The sequence below is a fragment of the Sturnus vulgaris genome, chromosome 5 (assembly GCF_052056855.1).
Source record: "Sturnus vulgaris isolate bStuVul1 chromosome 5, bStuVul1.hap1, whole genome shotgun sequence".
In the NCBI taxonomy this organism is placed as follows: Eukaryota; Metazoa; Chordata; class Aves; order Passeriformes; family Sturnidae; genus Sturnus; species Sturnus vulgaris.
The window spans coordinates 26,887,403-26,914,268 of NC_142247.1; the positions used below are offsets into that span (position 1 = coordinate 26,887,403).

General features: G+C 42.3%; 3 protein-coding genes across 3 annotated transcripts in view; 1 reads left to right on the plus strand and 2 right to left on the minus strand.

The window, feature by feature from the left end:
- UTP20 (UTP20 small subunit processome component) overlaps positions 1-14,970 on the plus strand; it is a 63,331-nt gene extending 48,361 nt beyond the window's left edge. Inside the window, exons 45-62 of the mRNA XM_014889832.2 lie at positions 9-176; positions 837-1,003; positions 1,878-2,019; positions 2,313-2,429; positions 3,200-3,370; positions 3,834-3,962; positions 4,439-4,549; positions 5,778-5,857; positions 6,610-6,679; positions 7,694-7,876; positions 8,709-8,840; positions 9,982-10,114; positions 11,168-11,367; positions 11,691-11,762; positions 12,153-12,419; positions 13,124-13,250; positions 14,077-14,222; positions 14,576-14,970. Coding sequence (XP_014745318.2) covers positions 9-176; positions 837-1,003; positions 1,878-2,019; positions 2,313-2,429; positions 3,200-3,370; positions 3,834-3,962; positions 4,439-4,549; positions 5,778-5,857; positions 6,610-6,679; positions 7,694-7,876; positions 8,709-8,840; positions 9,982-10,114; positions 11,168-11,367; positions 11,691-11,762; positions 12,153-12,419; positions 13,124-13,250; positions 14,077-14,222; positions 14,576-14,731 — 2,571 coding nt within the window. The 3' untranslated portion in view covers positions 14,732-14,970. The remainder of the gene's footprint in view (positions 1-8; positions 177-836; positions 1,004-1,877; positions 2,020-2,312; positions 2,430-3,199; positions 3,371-3,833; positions 3,963-4,438; positions 4,550-5,777; positions 5,858-6,609; positions 6,680-7,693; positions 7,877-8,708; positions 8,841-9,981; positions 10,115-11,167; positions 11,368-11,690; positions 11,763-12,152; positions 12,420-13,123; positions 13,251-14,076; positions 14,223-14,575) is intronic.
- Positions 14,971-15,432: 462 nt separating this feature from the next.
- Positions 15,433-21,291, minus strand: ARL1 (ARF like GTPase 1). Its single transcript, XM_014889833.2, is given in 7 exon segments — positions 15,433-15,811; positions 15,989-15,999; positions 16,002-16,167; positions 16,833-16,944; positions 17,909-17,990; positions 19,267-19,404; positions 21,232-21,291. Coding segments are annotated over 7 exon segments (555 nt in total). The 5' UTR covers positions 21,236-21,291; the 3' UTR covers positions 15,433-15,769.
- A 1,292-nt stretch (positions 21,292-22,583) lies between these two features.
- NUP205 (nucleoporin 205) overlaps positions 22,584-26,866 on the minus strand; it is a 45,136-nt gene continuing 40,853 nt past the window's right edge. Inside the window, exons 39-43 of the mRNA XM_014889849.2 lie at positions 26,272-26,438; positions 25,748-25,871; positions 24,785-24,913; positions 24,013-24,086; positions 22,584-22,932 (exon numbers count right to left, since the gene is read on the minus strand). Coding sequence (XP_014745335.2) covers positions 22,780-22,932; positions 24,013-24,086; positions 24,785-24,913; positions 25,748-25,871; positions 26,272-26,438 — 647 coding nt within the window. The 3' untranslated portion in view covers positions 22,584-22,779. The remainder of the gene's footprint in view (positions 22,933-24,012; positions 24,087-24,784; positions 24,914-25,747; positions 25,872-26,271; positions 26,439-26,866) is intronic.

Sequence of the window (26,866 nt, forward strand, 5' to 3'; positions counted from 1 at the left end):
TTCCAAAGATTTTCAACCAGGAGTTGTTTGGGAACATAGCTGAAGAGAAAGAAGTGAAGGGAATTGTCTCCAAGATCATGGAAGCACGCAAAAACAAAAGTTACGATTCCTATGAAATTCTTGGAAAGTTCATAGGAAGGGGCCAGGTGACAAAACTTATTCTGCCACTGAAAGAGGTAAGAAAAGTCAACCAGAGTCTCTCTTACTTACTTTGAGCACTCTCAATTCTGTAAGGTGATTCTAGAGCTTCTGGGTGGCTACTGTGAAATCAGCTATGGAATCTTGCTTTGGCTTCCTATTTTTCTTTGGGAAAGCAGTATGAGACCAACTCCTAAGGTGAAGCTTTACTGTTGATGTCCAGGGCAGAGAGTAGCATTCTGGGAAGCTTTTAACTGCTGCTACAGTGAAAATATCCCACTTGGAGTTCTCCATGCACTCTTAGCCCACTCTTGTTTCCTCTGAAGCTTAGAAGTCCTATAGGGCTGCTCTATGGTTTAATCTCTTGTGCATGAAGGGAATGTCAACAAAATGTATCTGTGGTCTCTCTATGTGCAGTAATTGACTTTAAAATGCAGCTTTTTTAGCAGAGTGCAAGCTCTGCTAGGAGGAATGGAACCTTGGTTTGCTCAAGAGGCTGACAAGAGGCTGGAGAGGAAGGGAGGGATGTTGGTGCAGAGCTGAGGCAATGGGATGCTGTTCACATAAGGAGCTGGGGACTATGACAACATGATGAAAGAGAAGAAATTGCTTTAGTTTTTCCCATGACTTCTGAATACAGATAACAGATAATTGCCATCAGGCTGTCCTCTTAAATTCTGATGGTTTTACCTTTGCAGACTCTGGAGAGCACTACAAGCTTGAAGATAGTCCGGAAGGTGCATGAGGCACTGCGTCACATCATGGCAGGGCTGATCTTCAACTCAGACATGAATGCAGAATCCCTTCTCCTCCTCAGTCATGGTCTCATCAGTGAAAATTTGCCTCTGCTCACTGAGAAGGCCAAGTGAGTTCCAGGATGTTCAGATGGTCTGGTATTGGTTTGCTTGCAGAAATGGCAGTTCTCAAATCCAAGTGATCAAATGCATGAGAGTTTCCTTGCTTTCATTCCCCTTTTGTTTTCAATGTAACTGAATCATTTGGACAGTCAGAGGGCAAGGAGAAAGATTAGTAATGGGAGTTAGTTTGTTGGACTCAAGAGAATCTACTCTTGAAGTGGTCACGGCCTTCCACAAGGCTTTTTCTGTCTGATGAGTTGATAACATACATTTGGATGTTAGGATGAAGGGGCAAAGGACAGTGTTTAGAAGCAGGCTGCAAACATTTCCATGGGGCCAGGAATAAGGAAAAACATGGGTTTTCACTTTATCACTTTGCTGATGGGGCAGAAGATGAGGAGGACCATCAGATTTTGTCTCCATCTGGTGGTGTCACTGCTCCGAGCTGGGTTTAGGTGTCCTGCATTTGCTGTTACATAGGCTGGCTTTCCTTAGGATCTGACAGCTGTTTGCAGACTTCTTGGAGCAGTGTTTTTAAATCATCAGTAATGGAAGTAAATATCAGTAAAGAAGAGCAGTGGGCAGGGTATTTGCTTGAAGGAACTTCCAACGTTGATCTGTCCACTAAGAAAAAAGTGAAGATGTTATACAAATGATTGTGTGTTTGTTATCTCTGGAATAGTGGCACTATTCTCAAGTCTGAGTCTCAGGCTGCTTTCAAATTAGTTTTATTTCATTGTGATCCATCTGTGACCTTCTTTTGCTTGCTGTATGGGAAGCAACTGAGCACAGTTCAGCTCTTTTTACTCCCAACAGCAAGATTGTTACGGAGAGGGCTGATACCTGAATATTTTCCTTTGCTAAACATACACTGCTTTTCAGGAAAAAAGCTACACCTCCTCCAGATCCCCGACTGCAACCAGAGAGCTGCCTGCTGCTCCAGCCCACTCCCACAAGAGGAGGGCAGAAAGCACGTGTCAGCAGCAGGACTAACACATATATCCTGGTTGATTCAGGACTTCGGGTAAGATCTCCTCAGATAAAATTTTGCATTCAAAATTTTGTTAAGAGTATTCAAAGGAAAGTATTCTGGATATATTGTTTTAATAGCACAGCCATTAGCCTTAGCTTCACTTTGTGTATTGTAACTCCAGTGGTGCCTCTTAGAGGGCTATGTAAAAAGCGCTCAGCCTGTTGAAATATTTGGGTGGGATATGGAATAAATTCTACTATAACCTGAAACACTGGTGGGACCTTACTTGACTCTTTCGTGCTCTAACTGACTTTGAGATTCATGTCCTGATTTTTCTATGACAGCTACTGCACATGAGCCTGAAGAGATCCAAAGTAAATTCTTCTGAGGAACATGCTTTGGAAATGTTAGACCCTTTTGTTCAGCTGCTTATAGACTGCCTGAAATCTATGGATGTCAAGGTACAGTTCTGAGCTGGTCTGTCTGTTCTGTCTGCTGTACTAAGAAGAATCCTGCCCACAGATGTCATCTTGAAGTTGACTTGCAAGAGGAGAGAAAGCCACTGGTTTTTCAAACCTGCATTAACAGTTGTGCAGATTAGGTTGTTTGAGGACATGTAATCCCAAGGGAGGCTTGTGGTTGATGGAGGACTGAATGCTCTGCTCCGTGTTGCAGGTTTAATTGTGGGCAAGTTCTCCTAGGAAATGTTCATACCAGGAATTTACAGACTATGTATGAGGATGTTCATGAGATCCTCTAGCTGCTGGGAGCAGTGTTGTTTCTTTTGATCCAACTCCAAAGTCTTTATTCCTAGCACTGTAGGCAGCCACTTTTTGGGACAGCTTTTGATTTGAGTGAGCCTAGAGAATCTGTTAAATTTTGAGTTTCCCAAGAGTAGAAGGCATACGTCATATCCTGTCAGATACTTGGAGCGAGGCTTTCCATGTCATGAAGGCAGCTCTGCTTCAGAAAGCATTCTTGCCCTCTACTGAAACAATTCTCTGTTAATTTCTTCACTTGGTAAAATCAAAGTTATAGACTATTAGAGTCGCAGATAGTGCTTTTAGAACAGAGAAACCCTTTGTGTTACCTATGAGTGGTTTGAAAGAGGTTGGGTTTGTTAGCTAATTGCCTTTTACCACAGTTTTAGATAGCCTGACCATGTCTGTAAAAATGTGAGTTTTCCCAGTGTCACTGTACCCATGTGCTCTCCTTTGGCTCTTTCTTCCAGGTGATAACTGGTGCTCTGCAGTCCTTGGTATGGATTTTAAAGTTCCCTTTGCCTTCTGTCAGTACAAATATGGAGTCACTGATCAAGCAGCTTTTCCTCTTGCTGAAAGAGTTTGCCAAGACAGGAATAGCCAAAGGCCAGAATTTCCACCTGGTTGTGAGCTGTTTCAAAGTAAGTTGGACCCAGCTCTGCTCATCTCTGCTTTAGGATTAACTTTCTAGAATGAGACTCTTCCAGCTACAGCTCCCTCCTGCAGCTGTCCCTGGAGAGGTAATCCGGAGATCACAAGCTAGTGAGGAATATGTGGCCTTGCTGATTCTTTCAAACTTAAACATAGTTGCTCCCTAAAAATGCACAGCTTGGATCTGAAGAAATGTCTTTATAGAAACATGTTTGCCTTCTTTCTTCGTTGTAGTAGTAGGTTGTTCCTGAGTAAATCCTGGTAGCTGAAGTAGGAAGAGGGCCATTCACTTGTTGACTTTTGTCTTGAAATTACCATCTGAAAGGTGTTGGCCACATGTTCTAGGGCAGCAGTTTGTCTTTTCAAGCTGAAGTGGTATAAATCAAGTCAGACTTTGGCATGGATCTTTATGGCATTGCGTGTGTATTGACAATGTGCAATTTGATTTTGTAGTGTGTAACAATACTTGTGAAGAATGCAAAGAGTCAGATAACAAGCAAACAGCTCCAAGTGTTACTTGGCTTTGCTGAAGAAGACATTTATGATTCGTCACGCCAAGCCACTGCCTTTGGCCTTCTCAAGGTATTTTTGTGCAGCAGTCGTGGGTGTTCTGTGAGCCACTGGAAAAGCAGTGGTTCTGCTTCCTGGTAAAAGTCTGTACATTCTCACATCAGGAACAGGCTACAGAACTCTGTTAAAGCTCTCTATTCTAAGGGAGGAAAAAGGAACAAAGCTTTACTGTTTGACTTGTAGTCACTGTTTAAAATCGTTTGGGAGACTGTTTTATACACAGTGCACATGAGGATATATTTAAATCTGAGTATGTTTTTGCTAAAGAATCAACATCTCTCTTCATTAGATCAGGTATTCTGCGTTGCCCAAAAGAAACAGATATAGATGTGGAAGCCATCCTTGCTTTTTTTTTTCCCTTTGAGTTGCTCTGTCTGTGTGTGAAGAAGTCAGTGTTAAGGTACAACCTGATAGTCCGGGTTGTACTACTGCATCTCACACTGTGTAAGCAAAATTATGTGACTCCAGCTGTGCTTTCACATTTTCAGGCTATTTTATCCAGGAAGCTGATTGTCCCTGAAATTGATGATGTGCTGCAGAAGGTTGCCCAGCTGGCCATCACGGGTCAGAGTGAGCCTGTGCGAGTCCAGTGCAGACAGGTCAGTGGAGTGAAGAGTCTCTCGCTTTATTTACAGCTGTCTAACAGGCTAGAGGGCTTAGTGTGGCCATCCTATCTCTCACAGACGTGTACCTTGGCCCTGCTGAATCCTGAGCTCCATTTTCCCTTCCTTACTTGTCTTTATTCTCCTTGTTATCTGGCTTCAGTTCTTGAGACTGGTGCATAGCATCACAGACTCCTTGCCTATAGTGAGACTGTGGCATGCCTTCATAGAAATGTACAATTGTTGAGATTGGGAAGTTTCTTTAAGGTCACCCTTAACCCAGCACTGCCCCATCCACCACTAAGCCATGTCCCTGAGTGGCACATCTATACTTCTTTTAAATGCCTCCAACCTGTTTTAAATAGTCCACCACTTCCCAAGGCAGCCATTTCCAGTGCTTGACCACCCTTTCAGTGAAGCATTTTTTCCTACTACCCAATCTAAACTTCCCCTGGCACAACTTGAGACCATTTCCTCTTGTCTTGTCACTTGTCAGATGGGAAAAGAGACCAACTCCTACCTGGCTACAGCCTCCTTTCAGGCAGTTGTACAGAGTGATAAGGTCTCTCCTGAGCCTCCTCTTCTCCAGACCAAACAACTCCAGCTCCCTCAGCCACTCTTTATAAGATTTATGCTCCAGCCCCTTCTCCAGCTTCATTGCTGCTCAGCACCTCAATGTCTTTCTTGCTGTGAGAAGCCCAAAACTGAAGACGATACTTGAGGTACTTGGCAACCCCACCAGTGCCAAGTACAGGAGAGTTGCTTAGCAGCAGTGACATGGTCCCCCCTCTGGAGGCTTTTAAGCCTATATAACTGAGCTTCGCTCTTTTTTAAACCCCAGGGTAAGTGAATTTGCCACAAATTCATGTTTGTTTCCCTCTACTTCCTCATTTTTTCCAAGGTAAAGCTGCCCAAAAGACAGAACTGGTTACTCTGTCTTAAGCATTGGGATACAGGTGCAGTAGGAGCACAAAATGCAGCTTTCATAGTTACAGGATGGATTTTTGAAGGATGCAGGATCTCTTGGCAGATGCCTGTGCAAATCACAGTAGTACTTTAAAAATCCTGTTCTAGGAACAGAGCTTGGCAGCAGTTGTTGACCCTTTGTGTAATAGGAACAGGATAAAGGGGATGCTCCATCACTAAATTTTCTTCATAACCTTTTTACAAGCTTACCTGAGTGTTTATTTTAATTCCTCTCTGTATTGTTGTTTTTTCTTTTCAGATTTACTTAAAATACATTCTGGATTACCCCCTTGGTGACAAACTGAAACCAAATTTGGATTTCATGCTCGCACAGCTAGAGTGAGTTTATATTCCTGACTTCTCTGTGAGAACATAATTTGTTTTTTAAATATGACTCTAGTGTGCCAAAAAGCTTTTTGTCATGAGCAGAAGGCATGGCTGAAGTCTTCATTTTCCTACTTCTGAAACACTTAACTTTTCCCAAGACAAGCTATTTGATGAAGAAAATCCTTTTTTCTTATCCCTCTTTCACAGCTAATTTCGTTCTTTATATGTTTGTAAACAAAGGTTCTGTTGTTTGCTTATTAGTGATTAACCACATCCACTGGTTGTGAATCATCATAAAGTCACCCTAGACACAGGTGAAGTGGAAAATCCAGGAGGAATAAGGGAAGGTGCACTTATAGGGGTCTGCTATCCCATGACAGTGTCTCAAGTGCAATTGCAGGCACAGTTAAGACAACTGTACCGATTCCACAGGAGTGTTGTGCCTCCAACCTCCTCCTGAGCTTCACCCCTCCCTTGCTCAAGGTGACAGCAGTTTACCAGGTTCCCCAGCACAGTGTGGCTGTGCTGACTCAAGTGGGCTGGAACCCTTCATGGCCTGTTCATGTCCCTGTGCTCATTCTCTGACAGACAGAACTGATGGGCCTGGTGCTCTTCTTGTCCACAGTATCAGGCCAGATCTGGTAGCTGTTGTAGAACGATCCTTATCAGTACATGTCTCTGGAATTGGTTGTTCTTGTAAATTGTTGGCAACTTCATAGGAGGATTAACTCATCCCTAATAGTTAATCCTTGATTTCTTCACAGGTACGAGTATGAAACTGGAAGGGAGTCTGCACTGGAGATGATTGCATACCTCCTTGACATGTTTCCACAGGTAACCAGCACCCCGTGGTGTTCCAAGAATCAAGCAGTTACTGTGGTTTGCAGTAACAGCATCTTCTGAGCAGTTTATTTTGGAAGCACTTGCTAGTTCCTATTATCTCTTATCATGAGAAGAACATAATTTATCTCCAAAGAACCTGGCTTTGGTTCAGAAGAGAAATGACATGCTGGAAAGTCTGCAGTACTTCTTTGCCTAATGTGCTGTGTTTACAAGTAAAATATAGCTGTGTCAGCTGGAGTTCGGATAAACTCAGTTGTGATTTGTGCCAGGAAGAAATACAACCAGTTTAGGAAATAGGGTAGGAATAGAAAGTGGAGTCTAGACTTTTCTCACTATAAGGGTTTTTCAATATTCATGACAGATTGTTGACTGAACTGATGTGTTCTGTTTGGTTGGCGTGACTGGAGAGGAAAGGCTTCTCAGTGGGGTGGATCAAAATGAAAGCTAAAAAATAACTGTGCATATCGCATATGAAAAATCTTAAGCTGCCTTAAAGCTCTACAGCTGGAGCTTAACTGTGCATTCAGGACACTGGGAGAAGTGCTATCAAGCAAGAATTTGGGAGGAAGAGAAAAAATTCTGCACAGTAAGCTGTGCTTCAGCACTGTCTGATGATTTAATATTTCAGATTAGTTCCTGGGAACTATTTAAAGTGGTAAAGAGCTGCAATCTGTGAGAGAAGGACATTTGGGTGATTGCTGCAATTCTGAGGACTTAAGCCTGTTTCAGTGAGAGCTGGGCATGAAAATGCCCTTTAAGGTTTCACACTCAAATTGCTGACCCAGGGATATGGTAGCAAGTCAGACCAGGGCTGCGACTGCTGTACATTCCCTGTATGCTCCAACAACAGGCTCATCCTATTTTAGCAGTTCAGCTGCCTTGACATGAATCCCACTCAGGGCTAACACTGCTCCTGAAAATAGTGCAGCAAATACCCCTTTTTTTCTCCTTAAATGCCAGAAGCTCCTTGGGTATTTGTGGTTGATAATGGTTGTTTCTTTCTAGGATCTCCTGCACAAATACTGTGGGCTGTTTTTTCTCTCTCTTTGTATGATGATGATAAATGATGACTCAGTCAAATGCAAAAAGATGGCGGCTTTGACGTGCAAATCTCTTCTCCGTAAGATCAGCAATGAAAAACAAGATCTGATGTTTTCTCTGGTCACAGAATGGTTTCACAGCAAAAAGGTACTCTTTGGTCTTTTCACTGACCAGGTCTGAACTCTGTTGGAGGGCTGAGTAAGATTAAGACAAGTAAGAGCTTGCTAGTACCAGATCTGTTGGGTTGGTCGATTAGTTATTCCTGACTTAGAGAGCAAGAAATGATACAGTTTCATAAAGCTGCACAAATATAGGGACCTGATGCTTAGGTCAGCCTACAGACTCTTCCCAGCTACATTTTGTGACTTTCTAACAATTCCACTTTTGGCTCAGGTATTTTGCAGTGTAGTCTTTGCTCAGGTTAGAGGTTTGAGCAAATTCCTTACAGCTCTTCTGATCCCAGCATTTTGTGCTGACTTTATCTCAGACATGCTTATTCTGTTGCTGGCAACTGGAAGGCAGCAAACCTGGACTTCCAGATCTGCTGTTTTGATCTGGGTGCTTGGGTAATAAGCTGTCCTCTAGCTGAACCCAGGTTCTGTCCCTCTACACTAGTAAGCATTCTTAAACACGTCATGGTTTCCATCCTAGTATGTTCAGTTTTGGTTTGTAACTGTAAGCGGCCTGTTGCATTGTGAAGAGTTGCAAAGTAGCTCCCAGATCTCTGCAGTTGGGAACTAGACTAGTAAAGGTCTTCTGGCATTCAGTTTTAGGGTGCATTCCCAGGGATAACTTGTGCTGCTGGGTGTTTTTATACCTCCCTGGCAGCATCTCCTTTATCAATATACTCTGAAAATCCGATTCTCTTAAGGTGCTATTGCTGCAGGCAGCATGTACGGGTTACTACCAGCTCCTGCACTTGGGAGATGCAGGATTTGATTTTAAGAGTTAACAAGGGGCATTATTTTTTGTGTGTCAGAGCTCTCACAGGAGGTTGGCTGCCCAGGCATGTGGTTTGTTTGTTGAAGTGGACGGAGTAATGTTTGAACGGCGGCTTGCAGCAGTCCTCACTTTGATTGAAAAAGAAATCAACCCAAGTAAATTTGAAAATGTGAGTAACTTTTCTTAACTTTTCTCTATGCATGAAGCTCGGGGAAAGAGAATTAAGAAAATGGAAACAAGGGAAGAAATGTAGGAGAGATTTAACAGTTGGATTTAGTGTTCAGGACTGTGGAAAGACACAAAACATACATTTGTTTTGAAGAAGACCTCACTGACCTAGAACCATATTTTTTTTGCCTGTAAGCCCAAATTTGATGTCATATGTACAGCACAAGAGGAAAAGAAACTTTGCAAAGCCACCTGGCCTGAACCTGCAGCTATACAGTGTAACCAGCAGATATATTGCTCCTTACCATGTGGGAAAGGTGTCTGCTAGCTGCAGAGATTTGTGTAAGCATTGCATATCAGGAGTGCATGGCTCGTGACTGCTGCTTTGTCCAGTGTTATCTACAGCTTTAACTTTCAGAGGGGTTCCATTCCTGTACTTCAAGACCATGGCTTTGTTGTATGGAAAATCTTTTTAGTGAACGTAATTAACTCAGAATAACAAAGCTGCCTCAGATTCTGCTTGGCATGTGATAATCCCAAAGGGATCCAAGTGCCTGGGGAGTGGTCATGAATGTTACTCATGTTCAGCATGCTGAACAAGAGAGAAAAGAACCTCAGGATCTGTAAATTGGCAAGAGATGAAAATAAAATACCTGCAGTGAGGAGAAATTTGGTGTAATCACACCCTGTGCTGTGATATGTTCTGACAGTTTACATCAAGCCAGCTGGTGGTTGCAGGCAGGGTGAGGCACACAGGGAGCATACACAGTGTTGTCATAACAACTCGGGGCTTCCCAGGTGATACAGGCAAATCTGCACTCAGCTGGGCTCTAATATGATGAGAATCAAATCCACATAAATACATGCACAGACATAATGTGTGTAATTGCTTGCATTTAGAAACCCAGCAGTAATGTCTGTATGAAAAACAAGAAGAATTACTCTGATACAATCTCCTGCAGAGATTGTCTCCAAAGGAAATGCTTCACTGGAGATGCATCTGTTCTGTTTACATTGGGAATTGGGTACAAGTCAGTCTTCTGGCTTTTTGAACGGTTGATCTGAAATTTATCTAGCGAGGATTAATCAGCACTGTCCTCAGGTTCTCATAAGTATCTTCCTTGACTTGCTGATTTTATTAGATAACTGAAGAGGAAGAGGAGAAGGCTGCAGATAGGCTGCTATTCAGCTTTCTTGTGCTGGTAAAGAAGCTAATCACAGAATGCAACTTGATTCAATTAACCAGGAACGGTGATGTTGTGAGCAGTATCTGGAGTAAGTATCATTACGGAACTATTACAGCTGTGTTACAAGAAAGATTCTTTGTGTGCCTTGTGGTTTTTCACATGCTAATGTAAATGACTGAACTTTATCATACATGGTTTCCATTCTGCAAAATGCTGACACGCAGCAGTTACTGGGCAATGAAAGATAAGTTGCTCATGGAAAAGGTTACATGGTTCATGGAAACAGCACGCCCTCTGTCTCAGTTGCTATGAAGTATTTTCTATTACCCCCAGAGCAAATAGTTGGAAACTATTTCAAGTTTCACCATAATTACATTCTCTTGGATGAAAATACTGACCTCTCTTGAGAAGAGGGGATTTCCTTGATCATACATAGCAGCCAGAAAATAATGACACATAGTAATAGTGCTCTAAATACTGTGTGTCTGTAAGACCTGGAAGTTACTTGATTCAAGCAATTTCCCTGTGTGTGGGATAATACAATATCAGGCTGGTTTATTGGCATTTTGTTGCCCTTATTTTAACTGCTTCATTTGCTGCAATCAGAAGACCTGATATGGCTGGTTAGTGACTTCGAAGTGTCCAGCCTGCCAGGTGCCTTTAGTGAGATAGCAGATAATCATTGTTATCCTGGATTTTGGTGATGGGCAGCTTGGACAAAGGTGAGACAGGACAGCAGCTCCATTTCTTCTCTGAAGCATCCTTGGCCTCTCTCCAGGGATTTGATTTGATCATCAGCAGCAGAGCCAGCTGACACAAGTCTCACAGCAGCCAGTCCCCAGACATCATGGGCAGATGAGCTGTGGCACCAAGTCCCTGAGGGGACTGTAGTTGTTGCAGAAACATGACTTGCCTGACCACTGAGGGGACATTTGGCTACCTGTAGGTTTTTGCTGCTCTCCGCTTTGGCTGGATTGAGTTGCTAGAAAGCCTTTTATTATGTTCTGAGCAGATGAGCACAGTTCATTTCATTCACCTTTTTATTGCAGCATATGCTGTGGTAATTGTTGGGAGTGACCTGGTTCTGTTTTTGCTCTCAGTGAATCATCTCCTTTGCTGAAAGAGGTTTTCTTTTCCCCAGATCATGTCCAGTCTCACCTATGGTATCCTCATAGCTGGGTCTGGCTGACAGCCACTGAGATCTTTGGCTTGTTGTTTGCATCTTATAAGCCAGAAGATCTTGTCAACAAATGGAAGGAAAGTAAGTCAGGGAAGAGAAAAAAGACACCGACAGCGTTATCTGCATCCATAGTCTTCTTGACTGCTGAACTGGACAAAAAGGTAATGATGTCTGTTCCACTCCTTCACTCTGCTGGTGCCCTGACTGGGACATAAAAATAGTTCATAGCTCGGCATGCATATTTCTCTTTTAGTTACTTGTCTGCTGTCTAATCCTTATCACTTACAGCATTTGAGGAGGTGTCTCTGCTGCTGGGAGGGGTCTTATACCCTTCTAGATTGTAAGATGCGGGCAGAATTTGTGTTGAGCTGATCCTTTGGTCTCCCGTGGGAACTGCCTTTGGTGACTGCAAAATAGTGCTTTGAGTCTTTGCTACCAGCTCCCTTCAATGGAGTCATCCCTTTCTCCTTTTCCATTTCCCCAGATGAAGGAACTCGCATTTGCATTCTGCCATCAGCTGCAGTCCAAGTTCCTGGACATGTCTCTGAGTGAGCAGGTAAGAGCAGGAGCCTGTCTAAGGCTGCAGGAGGGCACAGAGCAGGCCCTGGCACATGAGAGATACTGCGTCCTAGTCAGGACAGCACTGCTGCTGTCTGGTGGTAGTGGCTCAGGGCAGATATACAGTTCAGGGCTAGCTGCTCTCTGCTCCAGGCATTTGAGCATCTGTGAACCTCTTGGGGGCCCAGAAAGTCCCCACTGTGGTGTCAATCCTCTAAGGGGTGGCAGGGACAGAAAGGGGGAACACTGTGCAGGGCAGGACTGGTCTCTGCCATTGCTGACTCCTGGGTTGGCAAGTTCCCCTGTGAGAACAAGTCTTGGCTCTTACGTGCTCTGGTGCTTAGAAAGGCAACCCACAGTGACTGACTCCTCTGTTTCCACACTTCAGGTTATAAAGAATTTACTTTTTGTGGCCAAAGTTGTTTACTTGCTAGCCCCTGCCTCAGAAGAAGGTAAAGAACCAGATGGAGAACTCAGGCGTGAAGTGGAAGAGCAGGAGGTCTCAGAGGATGAGAGAGATACATCTGCTCAAGGAGAGGAAGAAAGAGAGGACACACAACAGAAAGGCCAGCCAGCCACACTGCTATGGTTAATGAAGAAGCTCTCTGTCATGGTGAAGAGAGAAGCAGCATATTCCCCTAAGGTCCCTGTAAAGGTAAGAACAGTGTTAGTCCCACTGCTTTTGATGAGGGGGACACTTCTACAGGATAGTGTTGCTCTGGCTCTTTGCTTTCAAGGGAGAACATGCAGAGGGTGCTATGAGCCAGCACTGAAGTGGGGATTAGTAGGTGCTGAAGAAACAAGCCTTTCATTTTGGAGTTCTCAGGAAAGACTTGTTCCTCTCAGGCCAGTTTGGTTCTTGCTGATGCTTCCAGCCTCCTGGGGGGTGGTGGAAGAGTGGTAAACCCCAATGCGCTAAGCTGAAGAGGACAGAGCAGTGCCTCTGAACGCCCAAGAGTGCTCATGTAGGCAGGGGAATGGCAGTATGGAGTAACTTGCTAGGAGAAGGGGAGGGGATGTGTGGGAGAGCATCACAAAAAGCACTGTGGTTCCCCAGGGTGCAGAGCTGGTTGAGCTTTTGTGTCTTCAGCTGCCTCAGTTGAGGACAGTGAGAACAAACCTGTTGTTCAAAGTGTCAACAGCCGCCAACCCAGTCCAAGCTCACACAACAGGGGTTGTGTCTCTCTAAAGCTGTACTTGGATGCAGTAAAACCTTGAAACAGCAGTGAGTTTGTGATTCAGGTGCCTAAAACAATACCTGCTGTTGTTGAACAGTGATGCATGGCCCTCTGGTAGTAGTTCAGTTAGGAAGTTTCCTTCTAGCTTTCCTTACTTCATGTCCCACACATTTCTTTTCAGAGAAGCTGCATCTTTAAGTTCCTGGGAGCAATCTCGGTGGATCTGGGGCAAGACAGAATCAAGCCCTACCTTCCAACAATTCTCACCCCTCTCTATAGGGAGCTGAACAGCAACTATGCAGAGCAAGGTAAGGGATTTCCCTCACAAAAGAGGAATGTGCATCACAGCTATGCCCCAGTACAAACACTACCTGCCATTCCTTTTGTCTGTTGAGACATTGATACTGTAATCAGTGAATTTCACCTGCTTGCTGTCTAACCAAAATACCAGGAAGGAGAGTGTGTATCAGCTGAAATAGAAACCTGCATGTTCCAAGACTGGAATGAAGTTAGGCATGCTCCTGTGCCCAAGTGGGTAAAGCTTGAGCATGTGGTGTAGTGGGAAAAATGTAGTACTCAAGGGTGGCCTCATAGTGGCAAGACCTAAAGCGTCCTTGCTGAGAGGAACTTGGAAGAACTGTTTGAGAGACCGAGGGAAGTATTTCCTCTGCTCTATTTTCCCTTAGCGCCTCTTTGTACCCTTTTGTCACCCCCCAGTATCTTTTTTCCCCAGTGATTGTAGTGATATTGCCACTAACTAGTGATTCCAACAATTAAGCCAACCCTTGTTTTGCTTACCAAGGATGCTGACTGACAAGGCTGGAATCATCTTTATTTCCAACAAAGCCTATTTCACTCAAAGCCTAGTGCCTATATATAGAAAGCCACTTGTAATTACCTTTGGACCTTGCCCTTCTAAAACAATTTTTGCTTCTCAGAAGCATTTTTTTTGTTTGCTGGTTGAAAAGCCATTCTCTGGGAAAGCTGGTGAAGCACCAGCAGCTTTCAGAGGGGCCAGTTTGGGCAAGGTTTATCAGTGCAGCCATCATTTATTAAAGAAAGGAATTTCTATTGTGCTTTTGGCTTTCGCTCCATATGCTGAAAAGGTTAAGTAAGTCAATTTTGTTTTAACAGATCCAACACTGAAGAACCTTTCCCAAGAAATCATAGAACTTCTCAAGAAATTAGTGGGGCTGGAGGCCTTCTCACTGGCCTTTTCTTCTGTGCAGAAACAGGCCAACCAGAAAAGAGCAATGAGGAAAAAGCAGAGAGCTTTGCAGGTAAGATTCCACTTTCTCTTGAGAGAAAAAGAAATAAGGCTTCTCTAAAGGCTTGAGAGCTGCCCAGGAAGGGAAGTTTGAGGAAGAACTTTCATCCTTTATTAGGACATTTTCATCAGTTCCTTTACAAAACTTGGAAGAAGCTGTGTATGATCAGCCTGGTGTGCAGGTTCTGGCTGACAGGGATGCTGTCCTGCTTACCTGAAGGGCAACTCAGCCCGAATACCCTCAGTTTTGAGGAACCCAACACCAATACATTGTCTTAGCAGCCACCAGTTTCTTAGGAAGTTCATGATGTTCACAGGGACTGCTGTTAGTTGTCAGTGAACTAACAGTGTACTGTTTTTCCGTAGACTGTAGCAAATCCTGACATTGCTGCAAGGAGGAAGCTGAAGAGACATAAGAATAAAGCGGAAACCAGGAAGAGAAAAATAGAATCCCTGCGCCCTATGTACAAGGCCAAACGACATCGAAGTAATGCACTGAAAGATTTGGCAATGGTGGAATGAAAAGGCTTTTCCTTCCTGGAGGATTAATTTATGGAAATACCCAGCTAAGGAACTAATTACTGTTTTAAAAAGTACTTGCATATTTCATTTGTATTTATTTTTTTATGTCCTTTTTCATCTAGGATCTTAAATAAAAACTTCTAAATTTTTTCCAAACCTGTGTATTTACCAGACCATGTACAGTTGAATGGGCAACAACTATGATATTTTATATTAAATTTTACTTCATTTGTAAGAAATGGTTTCTGTGATGACTGCATTCCTGCCTGTGAACACACTGGTCCTGGAGAGAAAAGTCTGCCTCCTGACTTTGATTTGGCTTCAGTTTATGCAGCAATACTGAGCTACTTACCTTTCACTTCTGGCTAAGGTGAGAGTGCAGGAACAACAGTTCATGAAGGTGGAAGTTAAATTGAAGTTACTGCCCTGGCACATCAGGGCAGTAGTGTGTGCTGAAGACACTGATTTTCCTTTCAGACATCCACTGAATGCCATGTTGGCAGCCAGAGGTGCACTACTTATGCTCTCTTGCTGTACTTCTCTGTAACAGTGTGTCTGCACTGAAGGGTTACCAAGTAGAACAATACCAGCTTAAGGGAACCCTCTGCAGGTGTTTGGATGCTGGAACTGGCAGCATTCGGACTTGTTTCTGTAAAGCAAGCAGCAAGCAAGCAGCCTCTAGCAAGCAACACACCCCTGGGTATAGCTGACAGTTCTAGATTTTATTAGTGTTTTATCTACACCAATATGCTAGCCACCAAAACCACCAAAGGAAGGGGGGGATGACAAAAAAACCACCAACTTTCTCAGCCAGTAAGACTTTCATACAAATTAACATAAGTACATTCTTTAAACAAAAAGAAAGAAATTGAGTACCATAATGTACACATTCACTTATTTCAGTTTTACAGTTGAAGAGAGATATCCACATTACAGAAGTCAAATTCAAATCGGTCCTATTTACAAGTATCTGTGGCCTGAAAATACTTAACTGCAGAAAGGAGGATGCTGGCTATAGCTGACACTTCCTTGCAATGGTCAGTTTTCTATCACTGCCTGCTCTTCAAGGCCTCCACCAACCTAGGAAAAAGGTTAAGTCAGTTTACTGAGAAATCATTTCAATTCTGCTGAAATACTTCCAGCAGAAAAGCAGTCATTCTTCTAATGTGGACTCTTACGTCAGACTATCCACAAATCCAGTCATAAAAAGCCTCCCCCAAATGTGTAAAATTAGGCATATGAAAGACTGGTACTCACCATTCCATTGCTTCATCGAGCCCTGTGCCTTTAGTTGCAGAGGTTTTGAATATCTGCCATTTTCGGTCCTTCAAAGCTGGTAAGCCAAGGGCATTTGCCATTTCTGTGGGAGTCATGGCCTGTTCCATGTCCTGTTTATTTGCAAACACCACCAAAATGGCTTTCTTCAGCTCTTCTTCCTAAAAAAAAAGGGAAATTGTGGAAGTTGTTGCAGAAGCTTCTATGGAATTTATTTAAGGAGAGAAAGCCTATATAATAAAAGAGAACTTCAGCAGATCTCAATTACTTTGTTTGCTGATTTCTGTTCTGTAGAAAATTTTTCAGTGAAAGAATGGTGTTTATTTTCAATTCCAGTATGATACCCTATTGGAGCAGTTTCAAAACATGGCCAGTCCAAGTTAAGAAACAAGCTGGTAGTTGGATTTAACAAGGCACATTAAATAAGCTTGCAGGTATTTTAGGGGGCAAGGCAAGAGATAGAAAGGAAGCGTTGCTCAACTCAACTCACAGTAGGACACTAATTACTGTGAATCCTTCAGAGCTTGATTTTGCCATACTGCAGCACTGAGCAGCTGTCCTGGCAGGCAGGTAAATTTTCATATGACTGCAAGGCTACATGAAATTAACTGTCCAGATAATGCTGCACAAACCTATGAAATACCTGCAGAGTATTCAGTGCTTTTTGAGTCAGAAGTGCGGCACCAGCTGTGCTGAGGGATGGAGTTTCACAAGTGAAGTTGAGCTTCACTTTGTTCACTGAATCAAATTTCATATTTACTCCAAAAGGAAAGTTTTAATGTCTCAATTTGTTTAATGATAATGACTGTGATCCTTGTTTTCTTACCTCTAACATAGCAACAAGCTCTGATTTTGAAGTGCCAATTCTGTCTCGATCACAGCTGTCCACTACATAAATGACAGCGTCTGTGTTTGAATAGTAACACCGCCAGTAGGGCCTGCAGAGGAGAGAGAACTTCCAATCATGTCATTTGCATGTTAGCAGTTCTTTTTAGCTAGATAATTAAAAACAGAGCACCCAGAGGAAGTAAAACCTGTCTCTGGGGTGAAAGGCCCCACCAGGCCAGTATATTTCTTCAAGAGCTACAAAAATGAACAGACACATACTCTCAGAGGCAGAACAAAAAAAAACCCAAAAATCCCCAACCCAGCACAAAGTAAATGAAGAAGCAACTTGAAAACAGGGAAAGAACAGAAATAATGGGGACAGATTTATTTGGGAATCAGACTGCAGGACAGGAAAGCAAAGGAAGTTTAAAGACATAAGCATCTTCATTTCAGTCAAAGATCACCAGAGAAATCTCAAATGACTAATTAATACAGGTAAGTAATTAGCAAGGATCAAAACAAACAAATCAAAACAAAACATTTTCAGAATTACTGCACTGAAACTAAAAACGGAAGGAACTTGTATCTCACTAACTGCACCTTCCTTACTACCTAACTATATTGCACCTTGCTCCTGAGCACTGAAAAAGGAATCATGAGAGGATCACACAGGGGCACTGTTAATGACTAATTACAAAACTTGTGAAGCTTGCTAAAAAATTACCATTCATACCTAATTCCAACTTCACTATTCTTAAGCATGTAAGGCTAGGAAGTATCTTTTTGGGCTTTTATGACCCCCTCCACTCTTTCTCAGAATGCTACTCAATTGCCTACTACACTAATAAATTTATTTTTCAAAGCAAAACCAAATACAAACGAAAACACTGGCTTGTTTTTTTCCAATCTGTAGTGCATCACAGGTTTTACAAACTGAATTCTATCAGATGAAAATGCTCTCCTGAGAATGGGCTCTTTTTAAAACTTAACCAATTTTCAGAAGTGCCTGCTATGAGAATTCCAAGAACATGGCACTTTTTAGAGAAAGTTAATTGACTTTAAGAAATCGATTACCTTATGCTTGTCTGTCCTCCTAAGTCCCAGACTTGAAATTTCAGATTCTTGTAGGTCACCGTCTCAACATTGAAGCCAATGGCTGAAACAAAGTTAAACAATTTCACTGTTGGTTATTTTCCTGTTTTTCTGAAGAACATCACAGCACTCACTTAAGATTTTCGGACCTGAAAATTCTCAGTAGCTGCATAATGAAGCTCGTGCCCTTTGAAAAGCTACCCCAACAAACATGACTCAAAATAATGCAGAAATGTTTCTTCTGAACTAATAAAACCACACTGTAAACAGAGATTTGTAACAAATGCTAAGGTTGTTGGTTGTTAAAAATGTGTGTCTGAAATCAACAAAAGAAACAGAGCAAGGATCAGAACTGGCATGCTGTGATAACCAAATACACAACTGACAGCAAGAGGGCACTAAGGAATGTGTCCTTCTGTCCACACAAGGTCTGCACTCTTTTAAGAGCCACAGCAGAAACAACTTCTCAGGAGAGGATTCGATTCTAATGTCTAGCAGATGGCAACAAGGCTGCAATATCACATATGTCACTCCTTTCCCTGTCAGCCAAGAGAAACACAACACAGGGAAGTGAATAGTGGGCACAGGCTGCTTAAAATTTATAGAGGCTGAAATAAACAAAACCCTCAGGCAAAAAGATTATGAGCAAACTGCTGGCTTCTAAAAGGTAACAGAGGCCTGGGTAAAGTCAGATTCAGGAGGAACACAACAGACATGACAGGGACATTAAAAAGTCAAGCACCCCTTGTCCTTCCTGGCCAGAACACTTGAACACTTGGGTCAGGCTGCATGAATGCCACCACAACTAGTGAAATCAATTGCATTTTTTAAATAAGCATAGTCTTCTCCCTTGAAACCTCACATTGAGTTTTGTTACATTTTCTACAGAATGTAAAGTTAAACCACCGGATTTCTTCTTCTCCATGTTAAACAAAAGTGTTTATATAACCCTTGTCAAAAAAAAAAGGTACACAGTCTTATGTACAGCACCAATGACCTCTGAACTTGACATAGTAGCATTATTTGGAAGCAAGAGAATTATACAGTCCACGGTTACCATCTGCTGAACACTGACCTATCACAAACAGCCTACAGAATCATGCTAACAATCTTGAGGTCAAATGCTTTTTGCATTTTGCAGAGCAGCATAAAATATTCTTTTGTAATACTTTTATCGAAGAGAAGTTCTTAGATACAACAGTGCAAGGCTCCCACAACATAAGGCACTTTTGTTTATGAAGGAAGCACATAGGAAGTTCAGCTGGCAAAGTTAATGTGTCAGAGGTACAGGCAAATCACAGGCTACAGGCAAATATTCTCCCTATGGGCAGATCACTTACTTGGAATGGTGGTAACAACTTCTCCAACTTGTAACCTGTAGAGAATGGTTGTTTTTCCTGCTCCATCCAGCCCCAGGATGAGAATCCTCATCTCTCGAGTTCCAAACAAACTGGAAAAGATGGTGGAGAAAAAGCCCCCTACAAAAACCAGAAAAGAAAGACATTTCAATGTCAGCCAGCTCTCTGGAGAATATGCAAAGGCAGACAGACCAACCTCATTTCCTACTGGCCTACAAGGCATTTTTTTTGTCCAGTGAAAAAAGACGAGTCCAGGTTGTTGCCCAGAAGGCTGTGTGCTCAATGACATTATGTCCTCCTGGTTTATGCTGCCATTTTACGATTTTATGGTAGCTCACTCCAGCAAATCACACTGCAGCAGCACCAAGCTTTCTCACTGCGGTTACAGTTTCATTTTTTCCTTTTCTCTCATTTGCCAAAATGTGAGTCATCTTCTTTTTGGCTTGTATCAGACTCTACCTTTTCAGTGCCAGAGACTACACAAGGACCAAAAGAAGCCTGAAAGAATTCAGCACCAGAGGATGTTTATGGTCTTCCACAGGACCACCCACTTCTTTTTCTCTTAAAATTAGGCAAAAATCAGTAGGTACATATTAAATCAGTTCATTACAAACAGCGAAGCTGCACCAAATCACATACATTAATGCTACAGAGACGTCTAGGAGCTGATTTTAAATGTCCTTACTATTCTTTTTTCCAAAATCGGCTTGTCTCAGCATCTCATTTATTCCCTAAATGCATGCAAGAGTACTTGTGTCCAGGCTAATCATAGAAAGAATTTTTTCATAGAAAAAATTATTTAATTTTTAAAATTATCATAGAAAGAATACTAATGTTGTAAGCCAGTAACAATTACATTTTTTCCAAAGATTTTTATAATAAACATATCTAATGTAAAATCATAACTTGCAAATACCTTAAAGCCTGCAAAATGTAATGAAATATCCAACAAGCCAGAATCACTGACAATACTTATAAATATATCAGAGACAAATTAAAAAAGATTTGCAACCAAAATCTTAGTGAAAGATGTTTTGATAAAAATTATTTCCTATGTTTGCCTGTCTAGGCATCTGCCTTTCCAGCGAAAGGAGGGAGCAACGAGCTTATACTTCAGAAGGAACTCAGACTGAGAACAGAATGTTTTATTTCTTCTAAGCCCATCCCACCACAGAAGCCATACATGCTACAGACCCGGAAAACAAGAAGGTATAAGGAACCATCAGTTGCCAGTCTGCATAGTGCTGCTCATGGCACCTCTTACTGCCAGACAGGCAAATAACCTTGAGAGAAGTGAGCTGTAAAAAGGTATCTCAACAGAAACATCACAAGTACAAGGTTACCACTGGCTGCATGGAGGCCTAAGATTTGAAAATTCTTTCACTCAGTAACTCTCCTTGCCGCCAGACACCTCTCGCTCTCTCTTTTTATTTATATGCCATCATGTATGCTTTTCTCACACTAAAACACTGCTCAAACACCATCTGCAGTAGGACAGGTTCACCCTAATCACTCAACCTTCACATTCAGGGCCTCTCTTCATTACTCCCTCTATTTCCTTTATTAGTCTGCAAGACCTCCTCTCCTAATCCACTCCTTACTGGCAGCCCCTTACAGACGCGATTCAGAGTTTGATTTTGTCAGGAGCACAGAGACCTGGGGCTATGACCGAACACACCCTCCTGCCGCTACCCGGCCGATTCGCCACCGCCAGGCAGCTCCAGCGGCGGCTGCCCGGGAACCGGCCCGGGGGCACGGCCTGGCCTGAGGGCAGCTGGGCATCGCCCGAGCGCGGCCCTCAGCCTCGGCCTGGCTCCGCCGGGGGCCAGGACACCGTCCCTCGCCGCGGCAGGGCTCAACACGGCCCCGTCCGCCCTCCCCGTCCCCACTGCCGCCGGGAGGGGTCGTGATGGCCGGGTCCCCTCGGGCTTCCCTCCCGCTCCTCACCCATGTCGAGCCGCTCCGCCGGCGCTCCGGCCCGCCCCGCTCCGCTGCCCTCGCCGCGCTGGCCCTGCTGTCGCCGCCCGGCTCCACGTCGAACGCCGCGGCGAGTAAACAAAGTCCGCGCCCGCGCCTGCCGCCGTTTCGACACACGGAGCCCGGCAGCGCCTCCGGTGCAGAGACAACGACGGTCTGAGAGCGGGACCCTCCCTGGACACGCCCGGGCTGGAAGCAGAGCGGGCAGAGAGTTTTGGAGAATAAAATCCGCGGCCCCGGGGACAGCCCGTGACGAATCTGCGGCCGCAGGAGCGCGCGGCGGGCGGGGCGCGGCGGCGTCACCGGCGCGAGCCCTCCCCGCTCCGCCGAGAGCCGGCGGAGAACGGGACCCGCCGGGCACACAACCACAGCTCGGAACCGAGGCCGCCTTGCCACAGTGCCCCCGGGGCTTCCTCGGGGCCAGCACGCTTCTTGGATTAGGGCTTGGTTTTCTCCGAGCGGTGGAGAAACAAGAAAAAACCTGGCGGAAGTCGGCAGTCAAAGTCCAGCTGAGTGAAACGCTGATACCGAGCTGCTCCTATGATTAGCTAACAGGCCTCACCTGACAGCAGCACTGTCACCATCCCTGCATAAAAATGATGTCATCCATGGAATTAGGTTGGGCAGATAAGTAAATATAAAAAAAAAAGTGAACCATTATATAACAAAAACTCAGAGGAAACAAAATGTACAAGGCACAACATGAACTGGGCCATAAGCTCAGACTGAGTGAAGGGAGAAGTGCAACAGATCTCACGTTAATAATCAATGATTACGCTTTTTTAATAGCTTTTTTACAGAAGATACAAGGATATATGAATGTCTCATAGGAGAACAATCTAACTACAGAACCAACCTACCATTCATGATTACTGCTCCCTCTCCATGCCCTTCATTTTGTCCTTATACTCGTGTTGCAGCACGAAAAGCACAAATCTTTACTGCCCCAGCCATAAGAACCAAACCTATAGCTGTTAACTTCCATGACTTTTATCACTTTTCTCATTTAAATTTGTTCAAAGAGAAGCAGCTTGTACTTCTTTCAGCTGAAAAAAAGGCAGGACGGGGGGGAGCAGAAATTAGCAGTTCACAGTGCAAAATGAATATAAAATCCACACCACAGTAATCAGTCTGCAAGTGATAAAATGTGAACTCTGTTTCATTAAATCTGTGCGTGAAGCAGGAACAACACAGACAAAGATGTTTTAGTTTTCTCTGAAAGCATCAACAAATGTAGTATCATCACAGCTGCAGAACTTCCTGTTTCCTTGAGGTCCTCCATTAAAATTCTTTCTTGCTTGAAATTTTACATTATTCATAACTCAGTTGAAAACAATCCTTTATTTTTTATGTCAAGTTGGGAACAGTAGGAAAGAATACACAAAACTCATTCACAGGGATAAAAAAAGTAACAAAATAATTTTGACAGTATTTAGAAAATGTTTGATCTATAAAATCCAATGAAGGCCTGCCCTAGTACACTGCTTCACTGGGCAAGCAGCATGTACCAAGTATCTTTTAGGTCCTTGATATCCTTAGGAGCCCACGGATACGTCTAATGAGAGCTTGAATAAAGGTGTACCGTGAGCGAACCTTGGAATATAAACCTTCGATGTCCAGGAGCTTCTTCTGCAGAGATTCACCAAAGCTGTTTGTGGCTTCAATCTGAAGCTAAGAAACAGAGATTTGATGCATCAAATAAAGTCATCAATACAAAATCTTTTCTTCCTGAAATGCCAGCTTATCATCCACTGCCTGTCAACCCCTTTGCTATGGTTTATTCTCTGACCTGCTTTCCAAAGAGTGGGTTTTTCTGACTTCTCTAATAAGTACTACTTATTCTGTTTTAGGAATTATTGGTTAAAGTTCAGTTTCTTCACTCAGAATCATACAAACACATCTTCCAATTAAAATTTTCCTATTGTTTTAAGAACTCTTCAGAGAGTCCATGTGCACCAACATTTTTTAACTAATGCATATGTAGACAGTCACTGAATTAACTACATTTTAAGTATTTTACCAAGATGATACTGTTCACTTTACTTTTGAACAAACAAAAGAAATGACAGATGCCTGATCACAAAACACACAGCAGCTTTTCTTACAATTCTAGAACTTACAAAGGTACTTGAGACTGCAATTTTGAAGAAAAGCTTTTTTCTGCAGTCATAGAAATGTCGGTGGTATTTATTAACAAATATCTTTTTTTTTCCTGCCACCTCTGCATCAAATTTACTCGAACTATTCAGTTTCTGTGTAAGTGGAAATTACTTGACCATTCACATTTTATAGTCTCCTCAGTTCCTGTTACCCTTTTGATCTCATTTCTCTATAACCTAGCTGAAGTTGACCTGTAGTGAACAGTTGGATCACAGAAAATTGAGAAACTTGCTCTCATATTGTGGGTCTTTCAAGGATATCTGATGTTTTTGGAAAGCTGTTATTAAAAAACACTGTTTGACTGATTAGTAAGAGAAAAAGAATGATTACTCTGTTTTGTAAGTATAGCTCATTTTTTGCTTAACTCTTCATATTAAGATTCAAAGATACGTGCACAGCTGCAAAAGTGCCACCTGTTTCACAGTATTTTCCAAAACAATTTTGTAATGCTTCACTAATCCTAAATTAAGTTCTATGCTGTTGGTGTTACTGCAGGTTGTTCAGAAGTAGGAAAACAACAATCAGACTTGCTCCCAATAGCTGCATGGTAGCCAGGAGCATTCTGTACCCTGCAGCACTGTCACATCTCACCTGTTCTATATCATGCTGGCTCACACGATTCAGTCCACTACTGAAATTCAAGCTTGGCTCTGAACCAAAGGAATCTGGCAATAGAAAACAAGGTGTTAAAATTATGTTGGCTGCTCCACACTATCTCTGTATCAAGTCATATAACAAATTTAAAAGTGTTCCAATTTGATCCAAAAGTAAACTTACACATTAGAAATTACACTAATTTTTTTATTTAAACGATTTATAGAAAACGCATAAAGAGTCAAATAATTTTGATCACACAACATGGCACTTTAAGCAAAAGACTCTTCCACAAATCCACTCTCCGTGATTTCCTTCCATTTCTTTCTTTTTTGAAAAGACTAAATTCAACACACTTAAAGTTCTCTGGTGAATCAGTGGTGGCTATAATTCTAAAAATACTTTTCAAACCACCAATATTAATTTTATTTCTTAATTTCATCTTAGATTACATAGAAATATTTTCCTATAAACTATTTTGGATCACTTACCTGATTGTATTAGCTGAATTTTAGTTAGTTTGAAGAGCAGAAATAAAAAAATTAGTTACTTTTACTTTCCTTCAGAGGTTATGTGTAATACACAAAACCCAGAAGTCTGTGAGTGAACAATATTGCCAATTCTCCAAGGGAATATCCAAAGGTGTACCAAATCCAAACAAAATCTCTTTTATTAAATATAAAAGGCAAAACATTAATAGTAGGAAATCAGTTTTAAAGCTAACTATCAGAAGTTATTCAAAGGCATTTTGATGTTTGAGAAATTTTACCTTGCAGCCTTCCTTTCTTAAATGACATCCTAGAGGACAGCAGCGGGTCGTGGGAATCAGTGGGTGTGCAGTGCAGTAGGTAGTGTTCCAGATGGCGCCAAAGAATGAAGAGACATATTTCTATGATATCTGCAGACACATCTCAGTGAAGGACTCCAATTTAGTTGTCTTTGGACTGTGTATTTACTGTATGATGAGCACATTTACACACTTGGAAACAGGTGAAGATGTCAGCTCAACCACCTGTCACCTCCTGCACTGCCACAGCGTGGTGATGGATCGCTCACAGTCACTGTCCTCATCATCCTGCAGAGCCTCAATCCAGCCCTCAGGATGAGAGCAGAGTGTGGAGTGCTCACGTGCTTTGTAAAGGCACCTCAGCTGCACACAGTCAATTAAAGCTGAGGTTATAAAACCGGGCATGGCAGCAACACCTTAGGTGACAACAGCAAACTGTGCAAGAGCACATCTTTCCCAAGAGAGCTGGCAGAGGAAAATTCTAATCTGTTGAAGGCAATTATTTTGTGCATAACTGGTTATTTCCATAGAATTACTGGTGTTCATGAGATTTAGGTTTATGCTGTAAGACTAGAAACTCCTATTATGACAGCCACATCAAAATTATTTTTCAAAGTATTTCTTCCACCACACTTGGACATGTGTGAATGTTTATGGGGTCTGGACACTAAAATTAAAGAGCTGGGCTGTAACAATTCCTTTATTAGCATGCTGCACAAAGTCCTAGCTGGGCTTCAAAATGGGAATTACTAACTTGAAAATCCTTACATTCTGGCAATAGCAGAGCAATACCCTCATAATACTGAACTGTCAGTATTTCAATCTTGTTTTTTGCAAAAAAAAATTGTCCGAAGTGGTCAGAAATCCAGTTTAAAAAACCCTGTTTCTATCTCTCTGCTTTTCTGCATCATCACCTTGAGGGTCATTTCAATTTTAGAAGGATACAGGAACAGAGGGAGAGCAACTTGGCTCTGTTATTTATTAGTTTCACCAGGCGCCGCCTTGCCAATACGTATTTTTGGGAAGTGGAAATCTTGTCAACCCCAGCTGGCATAACTGACTGACACAACTGTGATGGGAAGAGAAAAAACAAAGACTGTAGTAAATCACAGAACATCAAGAGAAATAAGCAAATAAGATTACTTATTAATATCTAGAACTTTCTTGTAAGCTACTATTTCTTTAAAACCTTGGTCTCTATTTTGAATTTGCATAACCTTGCTACCCAAAAATGGAAAAATGAAACCCATCTCCAAGCAATTATAATGAAAGTAACAACTTTTACAAAGTTAAGTCAAATATTTTCCCTAAAGTTTTAGATCACTCATTCTATGGACCCCCTTCACCAACAGTAGAAAAGAACATGCACAAGAAGTGGAACTACTTGCTTATCAAAGATGCTTTGGAGCCTTTGTTACAGCTGTGTCCAAGTTACTACAATACAGAAACTATGGAGACAGAACAATTACCTCCTTTATTTCATCTGGTGGCAGTTGCTCCACATTTTGCAGTTTGTTAACACTCTGACGATGGCTGTCATAGTAACTGAAGAAATCACTAGTGCTCTGTTTCAGCAGGTAAACAATAATGCCCAGGCCAGGCAAGTGCCAATATGGGACCACTGGTGCTTGTGTATCTAGACAAGATGTTGAAGATAAGAAAACAAAACTAAAAAACCCCAAGAAAACAATAAGCTGTGTTCTCTGTCAAGAACCTAGTGAAAGACAGGAAAGCACTGGCAAGTTTTTTTGCACTTGTGTCAGAAGTAACATAAATATAAGTCTAGACACAAAGCTGTGACTGCACTACTAAAAGGCAGTCAGCCTAGTGCAGTTCTGAGTACGAAATGTGAAATGTAACTAGAAGACTTACTATTCACATATTTTAGCCATTTAACTGCATAATAACACAGTGTAAACTCTTGCCATGTGTTGTAAGAGTTCCAATCAGCATCAAAACACATCTTACATGTCATAAATGAGGTCCTAGTTTAAAATAATGTAATCCAGCACAGATGCTGAAAAAAATAAATCTTGACCTCCCTGTCTTGTGCTATTTATTTAC